A 17924-nucleotide genomic window follows, 5' to 3' on the forward strand; every position below is an offset into this window, starting at 1 on the left:
ATTCTCTTTCTGACTTCATTGTTTTCGGTCTTTCTTTGCTTAACAGCAACAATGATTGTCGCAAGACCAAAGAAATGCGGCTTATTCACCTACTGGGCACTCTTAGTCCCAACGGGATTAATGAACGCTTTGCTTTCAACTAACCTTTTCTTTTGTCTTTTGATTGTTTGTTTTTGTTATAAAGTCTTACAAAGAAGCAAAACATATTGCAAGAGCGAGGGCAATCATTTTATTTCGGGTCAAGAGTAAGTTTTTTGAAAACAAGACAAACTGTACTTATTGGGGCCTTGAAATCGCAACCCTAACCGTAACGAAAAGTTTGGGAAGTCTCTAGACTCATGTCTTTATTGTTCTAAAAACTAGTTTCCAAACTACCGCTGTTTTTAACCCTGCATGAATTACCCCTTGATCAATGCAGAAATAAATTAGATTAGAAAACAATTTCTTTTGGAATACCGACTCAATCAAAATTAATCAAAAGCAGGTGAAATCGTTTGTTTTTTATCTCTGAGGATGAAAATTCCACCCACTCCCCGTTTTTTTCCTTTTCTGTTAGCAGTTCTATTTCTCAAACAAGAAATTAGACTGAATTTAACTGATAAACTCGAGGGTGGACATGACGGTTCTCTCAACCCGTTTTGATGAAACTGTCTGTTTACTTTATTTAGGTCTCTGACACTCGTTAATAAAACAGATCTTCAAATAGATAAAAACTGTTTCTTACATCTAAGTTCTTACCGTCAAAGTACCTGGTATGGAGAATTTCTAATATACTATTCTAAATTAAATGTGATCAGCAGCAGCAGCAGCAGCAGCAGCAGCACATTATAATATTCTCAATGCTATATGTTCGCTCTAGCAAACTATAGCCCACAAATAAACTATGAACCAAATGAAAAAATATTACATAATTAATTACAAACCCTTGACTTTTAATGTTGAAAAAGTGCGGGAGATCTGTTCTTATTGATTCTCTTTTTTTTTTTAGAAATGAAGTTCAAAAAAAAAAAAAAAAAAAAAGATAGATTAAAGGTGGTTCCTCAATAAAAAAAAACCTTGGCGATGGAAAAGAGGTCTAAAACTAATTATTAAAGTTTTTCAAACAGGATCTTCTCTTCGGTAAAAGAAATCTTCGTATACGTCAGATTTCCTAGAAATTTCTTCGTATGTGTCTAATTTTCTTCCTGCAAACACAACACACTTTTCGCCACCGATTTTACCGTCTCTTAAACATCGAACTCCAGGAAAATCTTGACTGCAAACACTTTTTGCTCTTTCCTTGTAGATTTATCTTCGGAAGGAATTTTTCGAGTGAGGTTGCAACATGAGTGAGTGTTACAAAACCTTAGAATGAAACTAAAAGAAAGCCTGCAGACTTCTTTTTCACATTGTACGTCAATGTTTGCAGATACTGCGACAATGAGTAGGCTTTTCAGAAGTCATAATTTTGGGAGATAAGAGCAAAATAGTTTGCTCTGGTTTTACTGCTTACGAAAACGGCCGAGATCAGCCCCTGGATAAGTATTAACTTTATGACGTTATTCCGGAAAAAATTTTTGCAGTTGTTAGCATTGTTAAAACTAGAACAGTTGGTTTACAAGTTCAGCAAACTTGAATTAGATTAAATTAAATTTGCAACGTTTTTCGAGGTTGCCGGGGGTGGAATTTTGGGAACAGAGGCCAAAAGGAGCATAGCCGTTTCCATGCAACGATGCATTTGATGACCTGAAACCACATCTGGGCTGATCTAAGGCAGGGCACAGCAAACTAACTCATTGAACCCTGAAACAACATCTGAACAGATCTAAGTCAGGCACGACTAACTCACAGATCAAACCCTGAAACAACCTCTGGGCTGATCTAAGTCAGGGCATGGCTAACCCACAGATCAAATTGAATTTGAGGCTAGGCTGTATACTAAAACTAAGAAGTCGCAACCACACAAAACTAAATATCGAATGTATAAGAATTATGTTCGAGAAGTTGTCTAGAATGTACCGAAGTTTGATCATTATTAGTGCACTGGAAGATTAAGTAAAGAGTTACTAATTTTCTTTCAATCAAAACTTACTTACAATATTTTTGACGTCCAAAACAAATAGACTCTATAGGCCGTTACTAGATTTACCTAGAAGTAAGTTTCATCTAGACCAGTACTACATTAAATAAAAACTACAAATATTTACAGTTCGAATTCAATTGAATAAAAATAAATAAATAAATAAAATAAAATAATAATAATAATAATAAAAAGAAAAATAAAGGATCAATTCAAATTGTCAAACATTTTTACCTTTCAGTTACGGGCTGCATAAACTTGAGATTCTTTAACCAAATGACGATAGTTGTTGTAACAGTACTGATTACCTTATGTACTGATTAAGGACACTTTCAGAAGGATGTTGTGTAAAAACATGGATAGCTTTGAGATAACCAAAACCTCATCAATTTTTGATATCGGTAATGAGAGTTTGAGAGATTGACATCTGGATCATATTCATCCTCGATCATTCATTTCGGTTATTTTGCCAACTCTGCTTGACTGCGAATAACAAAGATTAATGTTTATGTAGAAAAAAAAAGTAGAAATTCATTAAAATCTCTTGCGTATTTTGTTCTTTCTAGATTCTCAGCGGACAATGACCCAACGGTAAAAACTTGATTAAGATAAAAATAGAAATCTAGTAATATGGATTTCGATAAGACTTTCGCTTTTCTTTATCTTAGTATTTTTTTCAAAACATCCCTTTCGCTGCGCCTTATCTTATTTATATGGTTTACTATTATCAAGTGTGTTAACAACGTAGCTGGCGAAGATCAAGTTTGTTGATATTTGTCAGCAAAAGTCCTTGGCTACCGTTATCAAGTGTGTTTAAAAACATTTCATAGTAACCCAGTATGTGGGGCAAACACCATAGCGAAGATTATGAATGAAGGATGCATAGAAGTTTGAAAAGTTCACGTCTAATTGTTAAAATCTAATTTAGTTGGACTGTTATATCACAGCTTGGTTTGACAACCACATGTAGGAGAAACGGAACTTTTGAAGTTTTAAAATACAGTGGGTCCCTTTGGGGTGTTCCTAAACCGCGAAAAAACGAAATAGCGGAATGAACATACATATAGCCTATATGTATGTTCATTCCGCTATTTCGCTTTTTCGCGGTTTAGGAACACCCCAAAGAGACCCTCTGTCTATTCGGAATAAACAGTATAAAAAAGGAATACATTTCGTATCGATTTCAGGCAAAATTATTATTTCATGTAGATATGTTTACGGTGTATTTTCTTTTTCTTAATGTACAACATCAATATGTTAACATGTAATCGAATGATTGTTATCTGTCAAATAACACGAATTAACAAGACACTATTTCTTGTTGGGTTTGAACACGCTCTAGGGCAAAATTGCCTAGGGCTTCTGTCTATGACCTACGTCAAGTGGACATAGTAAGAGAAAAAACTGTAAAAGTAGTACGTGGTTGCAACAGAAGCCCATTCCAAGGCAATTTTGCCTTAGACTTCTTCTTCTTCTTCTTCTTCTTCTTCTTCTTCTTCTTCTTCTTTCTTTCTTTGCTTTTTTGTTATTTGTTTTTTTCTGCCTCTGACCTACGTCAAGTGGACATAGTAAAAGAATAAACTGTAAAAGTACTTACGTGGTTGCAACAGACTAATATAAACACTAGCCAGTCTTTTTTATCAGTTGCGGCCTCATATTTGATACAATAACAAGGTCATTTGGTGGTCGTGGGCTTTGCCCGCGCACTTTCGCTGTGAATTTCCACAGCCGTAGCATGTGGATACTCTTGCAATCACAAGTTTTCAACAAGCAAACCTCGAAAGAGCCAGAGGAGGGATTGGGTCTATATCGTTCTTTTCGTATTTGACCTTCAGATACAAGCATGCATCTAATTAACGTACTTCCCATGTGCCATTTCGGTCTCAGCTTTTATGTTTTATGTTTCTCGACCCCGACAACGATTCTTCAATTGAGTGTATACATAAGAGGGGCATAATATACCTTAGGGGAATTATATAGGAAAAAAAGGCGCGCGCGAAAAAAAATGGTCTAGTCCACTCTTTATCGATGTCTTTAATCTTTCGTATTACGGATGTCATTATCTTGACCTCGAATTTTTAAAAAAAATTATTAAGTTTTTCCCATTTTATTTTCACCGTTCACTTTAAACTAAATTGGGCTCCCTGTGAAACAGCGTGACAAACTCTGTTTTCGGCGCGTTTGCATGTCAAGCTAGACAGGCTACTTCCCTGCCATGTAAGCAAAAAACACAGAGGAGAAAAACTCGACATTTATAAAGTTTTATAGTTCCAGGAAGACTATTGGTTTTGAAGCAAAGTTATTATTGAATTTTTACTTTACAGCAGAAAGGAATTTCTGAACACGACGAGCTTTGCCCAAGAAAAAAAACCTCTGTGGGAGATATATTTTAGGTGTGAAGTAACGTCCATCATGTAGTGTACGTGTTAATCCTGTTGTCAATATAAGGTATTTTTTGTAATCAGAGATGGCGCACTGTGTGATATTGATTATAAGCACTTTCATAACCCTGAACCGGTAAAGTAGCCAGGTTTTCTTTCATTTCGCAGTTATTATGCCTCAGGCTAACTTGAGAGGAATTTCGTTTTTTATAAATCGCGCGCAGATATTTTAAACAAACTTCCCTTGCTACTAAATATATAAAACCAAGATTCCTTTTTTAGTATTTTATTACAGTGAATTAATCATGACAACGTTTGCCGCAGAAATTACCTAAATCTAAGTACAGAAATTATAAATATAAAATATCAGTTTGACAAAAAGATTCTACTATACCGTAAACCTCCAAATATAAGCACGTCAAGAAATACATAATGCCAATAATGCGGGCCTATATTTGGAGGTTTACTCACATCAATTTTTATATATCTTCTTGTTTTTCTTTCTCTTCTTTCTTCTCTTTCTCCTTCACCTCCTCCTTCTTCTCTGTTTCGAGGAAATCAAGTCTTCTCTTCCTCTTCATTCTCCTCCTCCTTTTCTGCTCCTCTGTAAGAGGCGGCAGCGGTTCATTTGTGGCTGTAGTAAGAAAATAATGGATGTCGTTTATTCATTTAGCGAAACAAAATTCATTTAATATCAAAAACCTTATCCTCTTGTTCCCTAAAGTATATAAAGTCAAGAGTTTTATATTAATAAGATAATATTGCAACCGCTCTATGAATCTCATACGCGCACAAAGTCCGAGCACAAAGATTTCAGCCTCCTTGAACAAATGCTCTAACTGGTCACGTGGCTTAAAAACCCGCCAAAAAATTCAAGACGCTACATCAAAATCTATTGTAGAATAAATATCTTTCCAAATCTATTACAGGCTTAAATTTAGTACTGTACATTGGTAATGGATAGGTACTGATCAAAATAACAAAAACATTGATCTAAAGGAGTATATTTCTCGCACATTCATATTCCAGTCGTCGACGATTGCGACGCGCGGCATGAAGAATTGATACGGAAAGGACTTACCATCGATCATCATCCCCGATGCCAAGATTTCTGGAGATGTGGGGAAGTCGATGCTCCAGAAACCTGGGGGTGTTCTGGGTGCAGGCCTGTGCTCTGATCTGTGCCTGCACGAGGTCTGTACTCGCCTCTCCCTCTCCTCTTGACTGTACGACGCATAGTACTAGAAAGTAGATAGTTATGTTTTAGCAGGTGCGAAAGATTCATTTGAAATCATTATTCAAGATATATACTTACTGCTTCGCAATCCCTACATGTGTATGCGGGATCCCGCCATCTTTCTCTACCTCGTTTAGGCATACTGCATGTATCTTGAAGAACGCCGCACAAATAAAGTGGCGCGACTTTGTTTATGTACTTTGTAGGTAGGTTCACCAATATAGCCGAACCAATCAGAAAAGACTGTGCATTGACAGTATCCTATTAATCGCATTATGCAATTAGAAGAAAGCAGTCTTTATTTTGCCTCCCGGAAGGGATCTGTTCATCATCTTGGAGTTTACCACTCCCAGGAACAATGCAACATTATAAAAAGTGTTAATTGCACCGTGCTATGTTTATTTTTGTTAACAGAGAGGTAGCTGGGCTGCGTGGGAAACATTATTATAGACAACGGCAAGGAAACCCAATTTCGTGTGCAATCTTGAATTAAATGCATCAATACTGCTAAACTATGTACGCGTAAATTATCTGATCATTATGATTATTGACTGACGCTTTGTTTATTATTTGTACGAGAGTGCCATGAAAGACTAGTTTGCAATTTGCAGTCCCAATTTTGGGTGGAGACCGGTTTCATTTACTTAGACTTCATCTTTGGTCAACTTATTAAGTCATTAGTTTGTAATCGATCTTTGACTGACTTTTATGTGACATAACAATGAACTTATGTTTATAAGCCAGTGTTTTTTCTGGTCAGCGGCACCCATAACAACAAGAAGTAAGTCGAAGAATGAACAAAGCTGAGCAAAGTACAACTTTTGCTGGTGTGAAATGTTAATATTTTTCAATGAAAATATAAGTTAATACACGACTGAGGCGGGAAATTCAAGTTCTATTTGTAAGATGACCTGTTCAAACGCAGCATTTGCCGCCGAAAAGCGATGGCGGAGTGTTCTCTGTCCGATGCTTTTCGGCCCATTCAAGTGCATGGTGCTTCTCTTGATCCAGATAAGCAATGGTTCTTCCTGGAAAAAGAAGTATGTGGAGTGAGACCGCGAGATTACGCGAAAAATTACATTTTCACTCGGTTCCCTTCCGAAATCCAGTACATACAAAGAAAGGAGTTGTATGTTCGTAGGAATGGCGACACACGTACCTTGGAAGTTAGTAATTGCCAAAAGCAGCCAAGTCATGTATACGTTACTTCTACTTTTGGCCTTTTGGTTGGCATTCTGCGCCAGCGCGAATTTCCGGCGAATGGCTTCGAAGGGTCATATTTATTGAAATCTGCTTTCCGATCTTTAAACATGCTTGATTTGGAGTCGGAAAACGATAAAACGCCGTCTCAGAGGGAAAACACGACGTACATATCTACCACTTTATACACAGTTAAGCTCAACAACCTAAGTGCACAGATAGCAAAGTTAGAGGAAGAACTTGCCCATTACAAGAAATCAGCACCAGAAATGCAAGTTCCCGCCATTTCTTCCAGTGCTGATGAAGTTACTAGAAATGATACCCTTGGCTCCACAACTAGAAAAAAAATGGTAGCACTAAAATGTGAGAATATATTTTCGTCGTTGAAAGACATTTGTGCTAAACATAAAGAGTCAATTTCGTCTGTTCTCGGACATTTCTATGTCACTGGCGCAGAAAAGGAAAAGGATGAAGTCAGGAATATAATTTCAGAGGTTTTCAATCGCATCTTGGAATCAAAGAGTAATAAAAATGGAATATGGGGATTTTTTTCAGACGATGTCTCGCATAAAATTTTGTGCCAAATGAGGGTACCTGACTGGGCACTTTTGTATTTCAAGCTGAAAACTCGACTACCAGATTCTGCTTGGCAAACCATGCTGAATGTTACACATCTTGGAAGAAGTGGAGTAAGCTTTTTTTCTATTATGCATATTATAATTTTCTTCCTTTTATTTTTCCTTCCTTAGTTCATTCCTTCCTTTCTTTATTTTCTTTATTTCTTTCTTCCTTTCTCTTCCTTTCTTCCTTTTTTTCTTTCTCTTCACCTTCATTCCTTTCAGTCAAAAAAACTCTTGTCTTATACTAAGTTTTCGTATTATTGTCCTTCTATTGTTATATAGAGAAATTCAGACACACCAATACTAATCACCAAAAATCAAGTAAAGGCAATAAAGGCCCTGATCTTCAAGGTGGTCCGCCAGACACTGAATGTCAACAAAATGAACACCAGTTTTGATGCTTGCTGTGTTGATCTCCCAACTACTCTTGTCTGGGCTATAAGAGAACACAGACTATATGCTTCATCTGATCAGTCTGAAATCGAGTTCAACATAAAGATTGATGGCCGACCTCTTGGAGGTAATTATTCCTTAAACTGAAAGTGCAAAAAAAAAAGAAAAAAAGAAAAACAACAACACATAAAACAATAGTGTTTCATGACTTGCAGAAACAGATAAGATAGGAAAGATGCCACTGTATCAATGTGAGTCCAACACCAATGTGTACTAATACTGCATTGGCCATAATTATACTGCCAGCAATAAACATGTTCAAAATCGATAGCACCTGTAACCCATTGATATTATGATATAACATCATAATTTAGAAATTATAAAATATTGACCACATGCCAGAATTTGAGGGTGGATCAAAACCAACTTTGTCCATTTTACATTTTTTGTTAAAACCTAAATTAAAAAAGCAGGCCATGTACATAACATTTTTATGTCTCTATTGATTTTGAATTTTTCCTAAATATTTCTCACAGGGAAAAGTCAGGTTGCAGTGGGTGTTGTGCCAATAGGGTTTAAAGAGAAGTCATCTGAAAGTGCCCTTTCTGTTTATCCCATTGCAATTGGCAACTGCGAAGAAAAAAGGTATGAATTGCATGAATACAACATTTTTAAAGGAAGGATTAAGGGGAGAAAGATAGAGAGGGATGGATGACTGTCATCCATGACCATTCATTACACAGAAACTCCTATTAACCTACTTCTTTTGAAATTTAGGGAGAGCTTGAAACAATTACTTGCTGTTTTGAAAGTCCAGAAAAACCAGATTAAAAGGCATGGTCTTTTAGTGGATGGAAAGAAATACAACTTGAATTTCACAGGTTCTGATCAAATTCTTTAGAGTTATTAACTATGATTATGCATGTCTCAAAAGAATTACAAATCATCTCTATTATATAATACATATCTTATCTCAGAAATGCAATTAACGTTTTCTTTTTTGTTTTCTTTACTATTTCTACTCCATATTTCTACTAAGAAACATATGTCTCATCAAGTCTGGTTAGACAATCATTTATAAAGTACTTATATCCTACAATGTTAATATATATATGTTTTCCATGCAGTTACCATAGACTACAAAGCACTGCTCATTTTATTGGCAAAGCCAGAAGATGAAAACTTTGCTCTTGGTGGAAAGGGTCTCTCTTGCCAGTTTTGTGCTTTCTGTGATGCAATAAGGGTAAGTAACTAGTTTTCTGTACTGATTTATCATAAACAAATATAAACAAGAAACATAAGCAAGATGACTTTTTTCATTTACTGGTCCAGTGTGAAGTGCATACTTCTAATTTGCACCAACACATTTGAGGTCAAGCTGGTTGGTTTTACCAAATAATATTGCTATTTTAAAAGCATGCTTTGCAGCAAATTTAAAGCATATAATTATGCAAACCCATTAGAATATGATTATACTTTTGCTTGTTGCATTGCAAAAAAATGCTCTAATGTCTTATATTTTTCAACTATGAATGACAGTACTTATCACAGATTAAAGTAATTTTTCACAGTTCTTTTATGAAATAAATTTCAACAGGCATGTACTCAGCATGGTGCCAACTTAGATGAAACATGTGTTGGATGTCTAGCATCAAAAGCCAATATTGGCAGGTAACTTTTTTTCTGCTGTGTCATTCTAAAATTAAAGACAGTTATTAAATCAAATATGATCCAAGTGGGCCAAAATTTTGCAATAAATATATTCTGCTGATCCAAACCTAACAACTTTAAGTATTTATATTAATTATAATTGCAATATTTTTTGTGATATCTTCCATTGTAGGTCAAAAGGTATAAGAGATGACCTTACGTTTCTTCTGGAGGAGGATCTGAGCCAGATTAACTTGTGTTCATTGCATTGTGAAATGCGCAATACTGAACAACTAATTAAGTCTTTGGGGTATCTGGCGTACAGGATTGGTTCCCTTGAAGAACTGAATAACACCCTTAAGTATTATGGGCCAGACAACCAAAGAAATTTCTCCCGCATCACAGTAAAGGAGAAACCAGGGCAAGAATGTGCTATAAACAGAACTAATATCAACGTGGCTTCTTTTTCTGGTAATTGAGATTTTTTGTTAGTTTACTCTGGGAAATAAGTCAACCACATAATATGTGGTTATGTAAACAATGGCTAATTTCGACCTTAATATTTTTCATTTTTGACTTTCTATCTTGGACTTTATAAGGTAACACAGAAAGACAAATTCTCACAAACATGGACACAATCGTGATGGCTGCCCTTCCTTTGGAAAAAATGAAAAAATACTATATGTCAAGCAAAGGAGCTGCCAAGGATGAGCTTTTGGAATACATAAGATTTTTTGGTGAAAGAAAAAAGGTAAAAAGCCTTCATAATTAGCACATCATCCAAGCGGTGAAATGGAATGTAACAGTTTGGAGGGGAAAAAACTGCAGGTGTAGAAAGGTTTCCTGTATCAAACAAATATTATTGAAGTTGCTTTGCATCATTAAACAAAACTTAGTATTATTTGTTAACTTTATCAACATTATGTATATTGTGAACCATGGTAGATCGGATATTTGGATTTAACACCATTTGTGATTTTTTTGTAATTTCTTGTATGCAGTACATCAGTGATATTCTGGAGCGAGGGTTCTTCGAGAGAGATTTTGGTACACACCAAGAAGAAGTCAACATCAAAGACTGTCCAGGTTAGAAAATTAAAGGGTTTTTTTAGATTATTTACACAAAATGAAACTGCTTTCTAAGTTTCAGGGCTTGATAAATGTTAATGCAGGATTAACTCTATATGTATTTTTAAGAGTTAACCTAAGATTAACAACTGGGCTCCGAGTTGTTACATGGAATGGAATGAGATTTGTTTGATATTTTATATAGTTACTGCCTTTCTTAATACTTCAGTTTATCAGTTGCTTCAATAGCTGAGTGTCATTTTCTTCTTTTTAGCTTTTGAGAAGTTTTTGCAAAATTCCTTTGACGAATGGGAAAAGAAACAGAAAGAAGTTGCTTCCAAATTTGCTGAAATTGCAGCACAGAATGCTACAGCTGAAGAGCCACGAAAAAAAAAGAGGAAAACTATGAATAACTCATCTCTCGAAAGCTTTTCTCAATATGTAGCAGAGCTACACAGAGAATTTTTTGTTAAGGTATTAATCCATTCACTGAGATTCTGTCGTTTACACAGTGTTCTAAATTCAATTACCAGAAAAGCAAATTTTGTACTCTGGATTAAAAGAGAGCATTGACTGTCATTTGGTTTTATTACTAAGTGTTTACATTCTCTCTTTCAGGTTTGTTCCAAATGGAGAGAAATTGCACTCACCATGAGAGAAACTGTCTTTGATGAGGATGACAATCAGCACATAGATATTCATGATATCAAGGTATGATAATTGTCTGCATAGTGGTTATCAATCACCACTTGCATTCTGTAGCTTTGTTTTCATTGATTAATGTTTTTTTTTTTCAGTGTAAGGAATGGGGATTTCTCCTTAAGAAATTGTTTGGTGTAACCCTTGGCACAGGTGATTATGGCCATTTGACCATTGATCATAGTGCAATGCTACTCCGACATTTTAGGTCAATGTATCATTATTCTGGGCAAGGATTCGAAGCCTCGCACAAGTTGCATCGCCAGTTGTATTCCAGAGCAACAAACCATGATCAGGCAGGCCCTGGAGAATCATGTATGTAGAACTGTCATTCTTCCATCTAATAAAGCAAGTGCATTAAGACCATGAAACAAGCTCAAAGTTGGTATCCCCAAAATAGTACTTATTAATGACTTAATACAACCAGAGCAAATAATCAACAAATGAAATACAATAAATAAAGATGCTTTATTTTTTCAGTATCTACTTTGATTTTGTTTCATGGTTTTACTGCATACATATGCTCTGTTATCATTTATCTTATTCTACTTTAATGTTTTCACCATTAAGTGGACCAAATACTCACCCATTGGTATGCAACCCATCTACTGGAGCTGAGATATACATTCCGCGAAGCAGTAAAATGCCTTGATTCAGGTTAGTGAAAAGTACTTGTTCTCAAACATTAATTTTGTTATGACTTGCGATATGTAAATTAAGATAGTTCATTGTATATGTGTACCATGATAAAGTTCAGACATTGAACATGTCATGTTCAACTGCACTATTATGTATTGTTAGTGGCATCAGCAGCTGGTTCCCATTCTTTGAATATTTTCAAATTGTATTGTCACATTTTCTTTTTCATTCATTTTCTTTTTTTGTAGGAAAAAAGAATTTTCACTTTCGAGGATGTGGGTGGCGTCTTAAAGACCAGAAGATCACTTGGTCTCAAGAAAAGATGGAGTGGATCAGATCCATGGATAGATTATTAACAGACATGTTTGGAACTGATTTCCTTGAATATGAATACGACAAGGTAAAGGGCACACAGGTTTCAAGTAGTCCAGTTCCAGCACCTGGCAGACCTATATCACCACCATCCACCCCATCAAGTAGTCCAGTTCCAGCACCTGGCAGACCTATATCACCACCATCCACCCCATCAAGTAGTCCAGTTCCAGCACCTGGCAGACCTATATCACCACCATCCACCCCATCAAGTAGTCCAGTTCCAGCACCTGGCAGACCTATATCACCACCATCCACCCCATCAAGTAGTCCAGTTCCAGCACCTGGCAGACCTATATCACCACCATCCACCCCATCAAGTAGTCCAGTCCTAACACCTGGCAGACCTATATCACCACCATCCACCCCATCAAGTAGTCCAGTCCTAACACCTGGCCAACCAGTATCACCACCATCCACCCCATCAAGTAGTCCAGTCCTAACACCTGGCCAACCAGTATCACCACCATCCACCCCATCAAGTAGTCCAGTTCTAACACCCTCTCCAACACCTTCGTGTACACCACGTCCCATCAGTCCACCATTGTCAGTCTGCATGTCAGTGCAAATGACTAGATGGGAAATGGCTTCCTTGGCAGACAGGCTCCCAAAGGCTTCTTTTGCTGTTGGTATAATGAAAGTCCTGTATGGTACATTCACAGTAGCGGATCCATATTTGCTAGCTATACGCCCTTGTGAAGCTACCGTCTGTGATGCGGAGGCACTCATTAATAGAGAAAGAGTGAAACGAAAAAAAATTCCAATGGGAATACAGCTTCCTGGCTTTGGAAACTTTGACCTCGATGGGCTGGATGTTTTAAAGAAATTTTGTTTTATTTGTGAGACAAAACAAAAATTGGTTGCTGAAGAGAGGTGGATTTTGAAAGGCAGTCTGAACAAACAAGAGGCGGAAATGGTTAAGAAGGCAATGTGGCACACCGTTTCTTTCAAGCCAATATTGCTAAACAATGGGAAGTCAATTGATCCCCTCAATTACTGTGATCTTGTAGAGGAGCGATATGTTGACAACTTCCTGATTGATATTTGCATTGGAAAGTTCTTGCAGTGTGGCACTGAAAACACCCTGTATATGCCTTCTGAGTTTTTCTGTTGGATGACTTCCAGTAACAAGGATTTTAAAAAAGATCAATTGAAGAGAATAATTAACAGCCGCGACCCTTCTAAAATCTCACAAATAATATTACCAGTCCATTACACAGGCAGAAGTCATTGGGGTCTTACCTATGTTGACCTGACCAATCAGCAATTGATGTTTGATGATGGCATGAAAATCCCAATTCCACCAAATAACCTACAGCTATTAAAGAATGGACTGGATATTCTCCATGACCTGTACCCAGCATCGAGGTTCAAGCCCAAGTTCTGGTCAAATGTTTCCAACCCCACACGGTTTGGTATGCCCACTCAAAGCACACATTCATCTGTAGGAACTGGAAGCTGTGGAATTGGAGTAATTCTAGCTGCAAGAGACTTCATTTTGAAGGGTCCTAGTACCATAAACAATATCAGCTGGCAGTATACTGACATGGACTACCACAGGGCAAGACTTCTAGTGCAGATTCTGGACTGGGCAAAGCTTTAGAGACCTGTAGTCAACAGATGTGCTTGGGTGCCTTGTACACCTGTATGTCTGTGTGATGTATCACCTGGTGTCTACTTGGGTCAGTCATGTAAGCAATATTACTAGGTTTCCAAATATTTGTTTTTTAATGTTACTCTAACTATAAAAGTAGCAAAGCTTTAGAGACCTTTAGTCAACAGATGTGCTTGGGTGCCTTGTACACCTGTATGTCTGTGTGATGTATCACCTGGTGTCTACTTGGGTCAGTCATGTAAGCAATATTACTAGGTTTCCAAATATTTGTTTTTTAATGTTACTCTAACTATAAAAGTAGCAAAGCTTTAGAGACCTGTAGGCAACAGATGTGCTTGGGTGCCTTGTACACCTGTATGTCTGTGTGACTTGTATCACCTGGTGTCTACTTGGGTCAATCATGTAAGCAATATTACTAGGTTTCCAAATATTTATTTTTTAATGTTACTCTAACTATAAAAGTAGCAAAGCTTTAGAGACCTGTAGGCAACAGATGTGCTTGGGTGCCTTGTACACCTGTATGTCTGTGTGACTTGTATCACCTGGTGTCTACTTGGGTCAATCATGTAAGCAATATTACTAGGTTTCCAAATTTTTATTTTTTATTGTTACTCTAACTATAAAAGTAGCAAAGCTTTAGAGACCTGTAGGCAACAGATGTGCTTGGGTGCCTTGTACACCTGTATGTCTGTGTGACTTGTATCACCTGGTGTCTACTTGGGTCAATCATGTAAGCAATATTACTAGGTTTCCAAATTTTTATTTTTTATTGTTACTCTAACTATAAAAGTAGCAAAGCTTTAGAGACCTGTAGGCAACAGATGTGCTTGGGTGCCTTGCACACCTGTATGTCTGTGTGATGTATCACCTGGTGTCTACTTGGGTCAGTCATGTAAGCATTATTACTAGGTTTCCTTTTTCCATTTATGTATTATTACAGAAGAAATGGAATAGATAAAATTAAATGAAATTTACTCGAAGACAACTTTTCCTACATAAAATCTAAGGCAAAGTTTTCCATATCCTTGTGTTTTATATAAGTCCGACCACCAGATGAGGTCATATTCCCTTGTGGGTTTGTCTTGATCAATTTTTAGTTCAGAGCTGCACGTCATGCGTTTTCTCTTACCCCGGGTCATTGCAACCTGTATTGCGTCTTCCGCTGTGAGGATCTCGGGCATTTCTGTGTCTTCTAACTCTTCGTGCCCACTCCAGTTGCAACTCTTTCTCAGCGGTACATTTTTCGTACTAAAAGTACCTTCTACTCGCTCCAGATTGTAGGTCCTGTACGTTATTTTAGTTGCCGAGGAGCACATAATTGGTGGACGCCAATGTGTAACCTCCTTGACCGCGTTGACCTCGATGTCCCCAATATCTGCAAGCAACTGCTTGAGATACTCCACCGGAACGTGGAGCAGTTCTATTTTGTTCCATTTGGCTAAAATAGGCAAATCAAATACGATTTAACTATAAATATGATAGATTATTAAGCATTGCGGTAATTGTAGCATTGCTATGAATATGTAATGAGGAAAAACAAAGAAATTCACTACTCTGACAGTGGTTTCGATGTGTTCTTAATTTGAATTAAATTTGGGCAAAGTTTTCTTTGATTTTCTCCAAGAAATATTCGTGAAATTGATAAGTAATTTCAAACAATCGAAAAAGTTCGTCCTTCGATACGACTAAAGGAAGAACGCGATCGCGTGTTTGATATATTGATAAACACTCAGTCAGTCCAACGTTATAATCGTAAGTAACAATCAAAAATATACCTGGGGCCTTTGGATGAAGCGTGTTGTTAATTCTTTCAACAACAGTGTCTAACCATAGCATATAGTTCTTGTAGATCAAAGATCGTTTCGACATTCGTTCAGGCTGAGGAATGTCAACTTCACGAGCGTCGGCGGTAACTGAAAAAACTTTTGGACGATTAATGCGAGGGTGTTTCTGCAGCCAGTGTTTTTTTAAGGAATGTGTTGTTCGGAATTGTTTTCCACAAGTCTGACAAGAAATGTTGAAAGGAGGCATATTCTGACAAAGAAACTTTAACAAATGTCAACCGAAACGATGCCTCAATACAAGAGTAGGCAAACTAAACCAAATCGGATGTTAAGGAATCCAAAATACTGCTAATAATGATTGGCTATTGTGTTTACTTGACCAACAAATCAAACCAGCTGTTTAGGTAGTCTAAAATGGTGTTATTTCCGGTGTTTTAGAAAGGAGTTGCCTTTAATTGTCGGCCTAGTGAAAACGCACCCTGATAACTTAGCTTACACTGTGAAAGTATAACTATGAAGAAAGTTAGGAAAGACAAAGATAAGACTGAGAGGCATCTTAAAAAACTAAAGGAGATAAAGCGACTAAAACGAAAACAATGGATGGCCAGGAAGAAAACAAAAGAACGTGCTGCAAATAAGCAGGAAAAAAAAGACAAGCTTTTAAAAGAATATAGCACGGAAATAGCTGAATTGCAGGCAAAAGCTCGCATAACAAAAGTGAATGCCTCTACTCAGGCACATTCTGTTTCACGAGCACAGTCCATTTCTACTCGACCTTCGAATTTCCGTGGTCGTCAAATGGTCGATGCAGCGCTTCAAAGAGTTCGCGAAGAACGCCAGACAGATAGAGTTATTCCTCTAATCCAAAGTCGAAATGAAAACAAGCGAGCAAATCAAAAAGCCGAACTAAAAGAACTAGATCCTGCTCTCATTACAATCACTGAGGAGGCAAGACCGCTTGGTCAAGGCACATATGGCCGTTGTTTTCTGGCAAAATATCGCGGCCTTGTTGTAGCAGTGAAAGAGTATTTAGATAATGATGGTCAAAAGAAACTGCCAGAGTTACAGAAAGCAGCAAGGCACGAAGCTCATATGATACAGAACCTGGGAGATCACAAGGGCCTTCCTTTTTTATTTGGCGTGTGTATAAAACAAAAGCCTATAAAGATTGTCCTTTTATACCACGGAGAACAAAACACCAATGTTACGCTTTATGACGCTACGAGGGCGAATCCTCCGCTGGACATCAAAACCTGGTACGAGATTTTTGGTATGGTTGCTGATGCCTTACAGCATGTACATCAACGGGGCATTATACACAACGACCTTAAATCAAATAATGTTGTGCTGGAAAAGTTCAGTGATACAAGTTACAATCCGGTCATAATTGATTTTGGATGCAGCGTAGAAGTTAGTCTCGCGAGGCGACGATCGCCTAGACTGAACTATAGAGACCATTATATTGCTCCAGAGGTAATGAAAGGTTCAGCGCCGCCTAGTGTAAGCAGTGATGTGTACTCCTTTGGGAAAATGGTGACTTTTGTTTCAGAACGTCGTAAGCTTCAAGTACCGCAATTAGTATACGAGTGCTTATCGGACAATTCAAATAAGCGACCATCATTATTAGACGTTAAGGCCAGTTTTATGATATAGTTTGCTTGTTTCCATTCATGATATATAATCATTCTGTACTTTATTACACTGTTGTAGGTAATGGCTTGAATCGTGCTATAAATGTTTTTTTCTTCAATGCAGTTACTCATTATTTTAATACCGATAATTTGTTTCTGTGTCAAATAAGTTAATTTGATATTCTCTAGATACACATTTCATTATCTACTGATGTATATTTTTGGTTTGTTTGATAAAATTTACAACAATCAAATGATCGAGTGAATAATGCAACAGAATCAAATCATCACGCATTCCAAACATGAGCTTTTCCAAATGGGCAAATAACTAGTGTATTGATGATGCGTCAAATGACATTATACGGCTTTTGCTGTCAAACACCCGTGGTGTTTGTGTTGATTTTAGGGGTTCATATTCCAATTAACTTTAGTTTACGAGCGATTGAATCGCTCCTAAGCTCATTTGCATATTTTTTTCTCTTGTGCAAAGCTCGTCATGTATTTGGTACGTAATAAGATGATTTTTTAGATTGAAAAATTCCAAAGTAAAAGACTTTCATGATGAAGAGACCCATT

General features: G+C 37.0%; 3 protein-coding genes across 3 annotated transcripts; 1 reads left to right on the forward strand and 2 right to left on the reverse strand.

Moving 5' to 3' along the window:
• Positions 1-4919: 4919 nt before the first annotated feature.
• LOC148911777 (DNA endonuclease RBBP8-like) lies at positions 4920-5863 on the reverse strand. The gene is made up of 3 exons (XM_089028621.1): positions 5756-5863; positions 5522-5681; positions 4920-5074 (listed from the first exon to the last, which is right to left on the reverse strand). Exons 1-3 carry the CDS (start codon positions 5816-5818, stop codon positions 4920-4922), a joined length of 378 nt encoding a protein of 125 aa, XP_088884747.1. The 5' UTR covers positions 5819-5863.
• A 758-nt stretch (positions 5864-6621) lies between these two features.
• Positions 6622-14918, forward strand: LOC148911778 (uncharacterized). The gene is made up of 14 exons (XM_089028619.1): positions 6622-7566; positions 7780-8017; positions 8427-8535; positions 8668-8771; positions 9018-9133; positions 9488-9561; positions 9734-10011; positions 10140-10291; positions 10542-10626; positions 10883-11082; positions 11227-11319; positions 11406-11622; positions 11878-11964; positions 12195-14918. Exons 1-14 carry the CDS (start codon positions 6622-6624, stop codon positions 13919-13921), a joined length of 4425 nt encoding a protein of 1474 aa, XP_088884745.1. The 3' UTR covers positions 13922-14918.
• LOC148911779 (uncharacterized) lies at positions 14518-15964 on the reverse strand. Its single transcript, XM_089028620.1, has 2 exons — positions 15709-15964; positions 14518-15371 (listed from the first exon to the last, which is right to left on the reverse strand). The coding sequence occupies exons 1-2, from the start codon at positions 15962-15964 to the stop codon at positions 14905-14907; spliced, it is 723 nt and encodes a 240-aa protein (XP_088884746.1). The 3' UTR covers positions 14518-14904.
• Positions 15965-17924: the final 1960 nt, after the last annotated feature.

This window comes from Actinia tenebrosa, unplaced genomic scaffold, assembly GCF_029948245.1.
Source record: "Actinia tenebrosa isolate PJP-AT-01 unplaced genomic scaffold, QUT_ActTen_1.0 PGA_scaffold13__45_contigs__length_12533684, whole genome shotgun sequence".
Classification (NCBI taxonomy): domain Eukaryota; kingdom Metazoa; phylum Cnidaria; class Anthozoa; order Actiniaria; family Actiniidae; genus Actinia; species Actinia tenebrosa.

Bases quoted from the DNA above. Each gene is read 5' to 3' on its own strand.
- LOC148911777 (XM_089028621.1), bottom strand. From the start codon at position 5,818: ATGCCTAAACGAGGTAGAGAAAGATGGCGGGATCCCGCATACACATGT. The intron at 5,682-5,755 runs GTAAGTATATAT...TCTACTTTCTAG, and splicing joins CATGTAGGGATTGCGAAGCA to TACTATGCGTCGTACAGTCA. The intron at 5,075-5,521 runs GTAAGTCCTTTC...TTCTTACTACAG, and splicing joins ATCGGGGATGATGATCGATG to CCACAAATGAACCGCTGCCG.
- LOC148911779 (XM_089028620.1), bottom strand. From the start codon at position 15,964: ATGCCTCCTTTCAACATTTCTTGTCAGACTTGTGGAAAACAATTCCGA. The intron at 15,372-15,708 runs GTATATTTTTGA...TGCCTATTTTAG, and splicing joins GCTTCATCCAAAGGCCCCAG to CCAAATGGAACAAAATAGAA.
- LOC148911778 (XM_089028619.1), top strand. From the start codon at position 6,622: ATGGCGGAGTGTTCTCTGTCCGATGCTTTTCGGCCCATTCAAGTGCAT. The intron at 7,567-7,779 runs GTAAGCTTTTTT...ATTGTTATATAG, and splicing joins CACATCTTGGAAGAAGTGGA to AGAAATTCAGACACACCAAT. The intron at 11,083-11,226 runs GTATTAATCCAT...TCTCTCTTTCAG, and splicing joins ACAGAGAATTTTTTGTTAAG to GTTTGTTCCAAATGGAGAGA.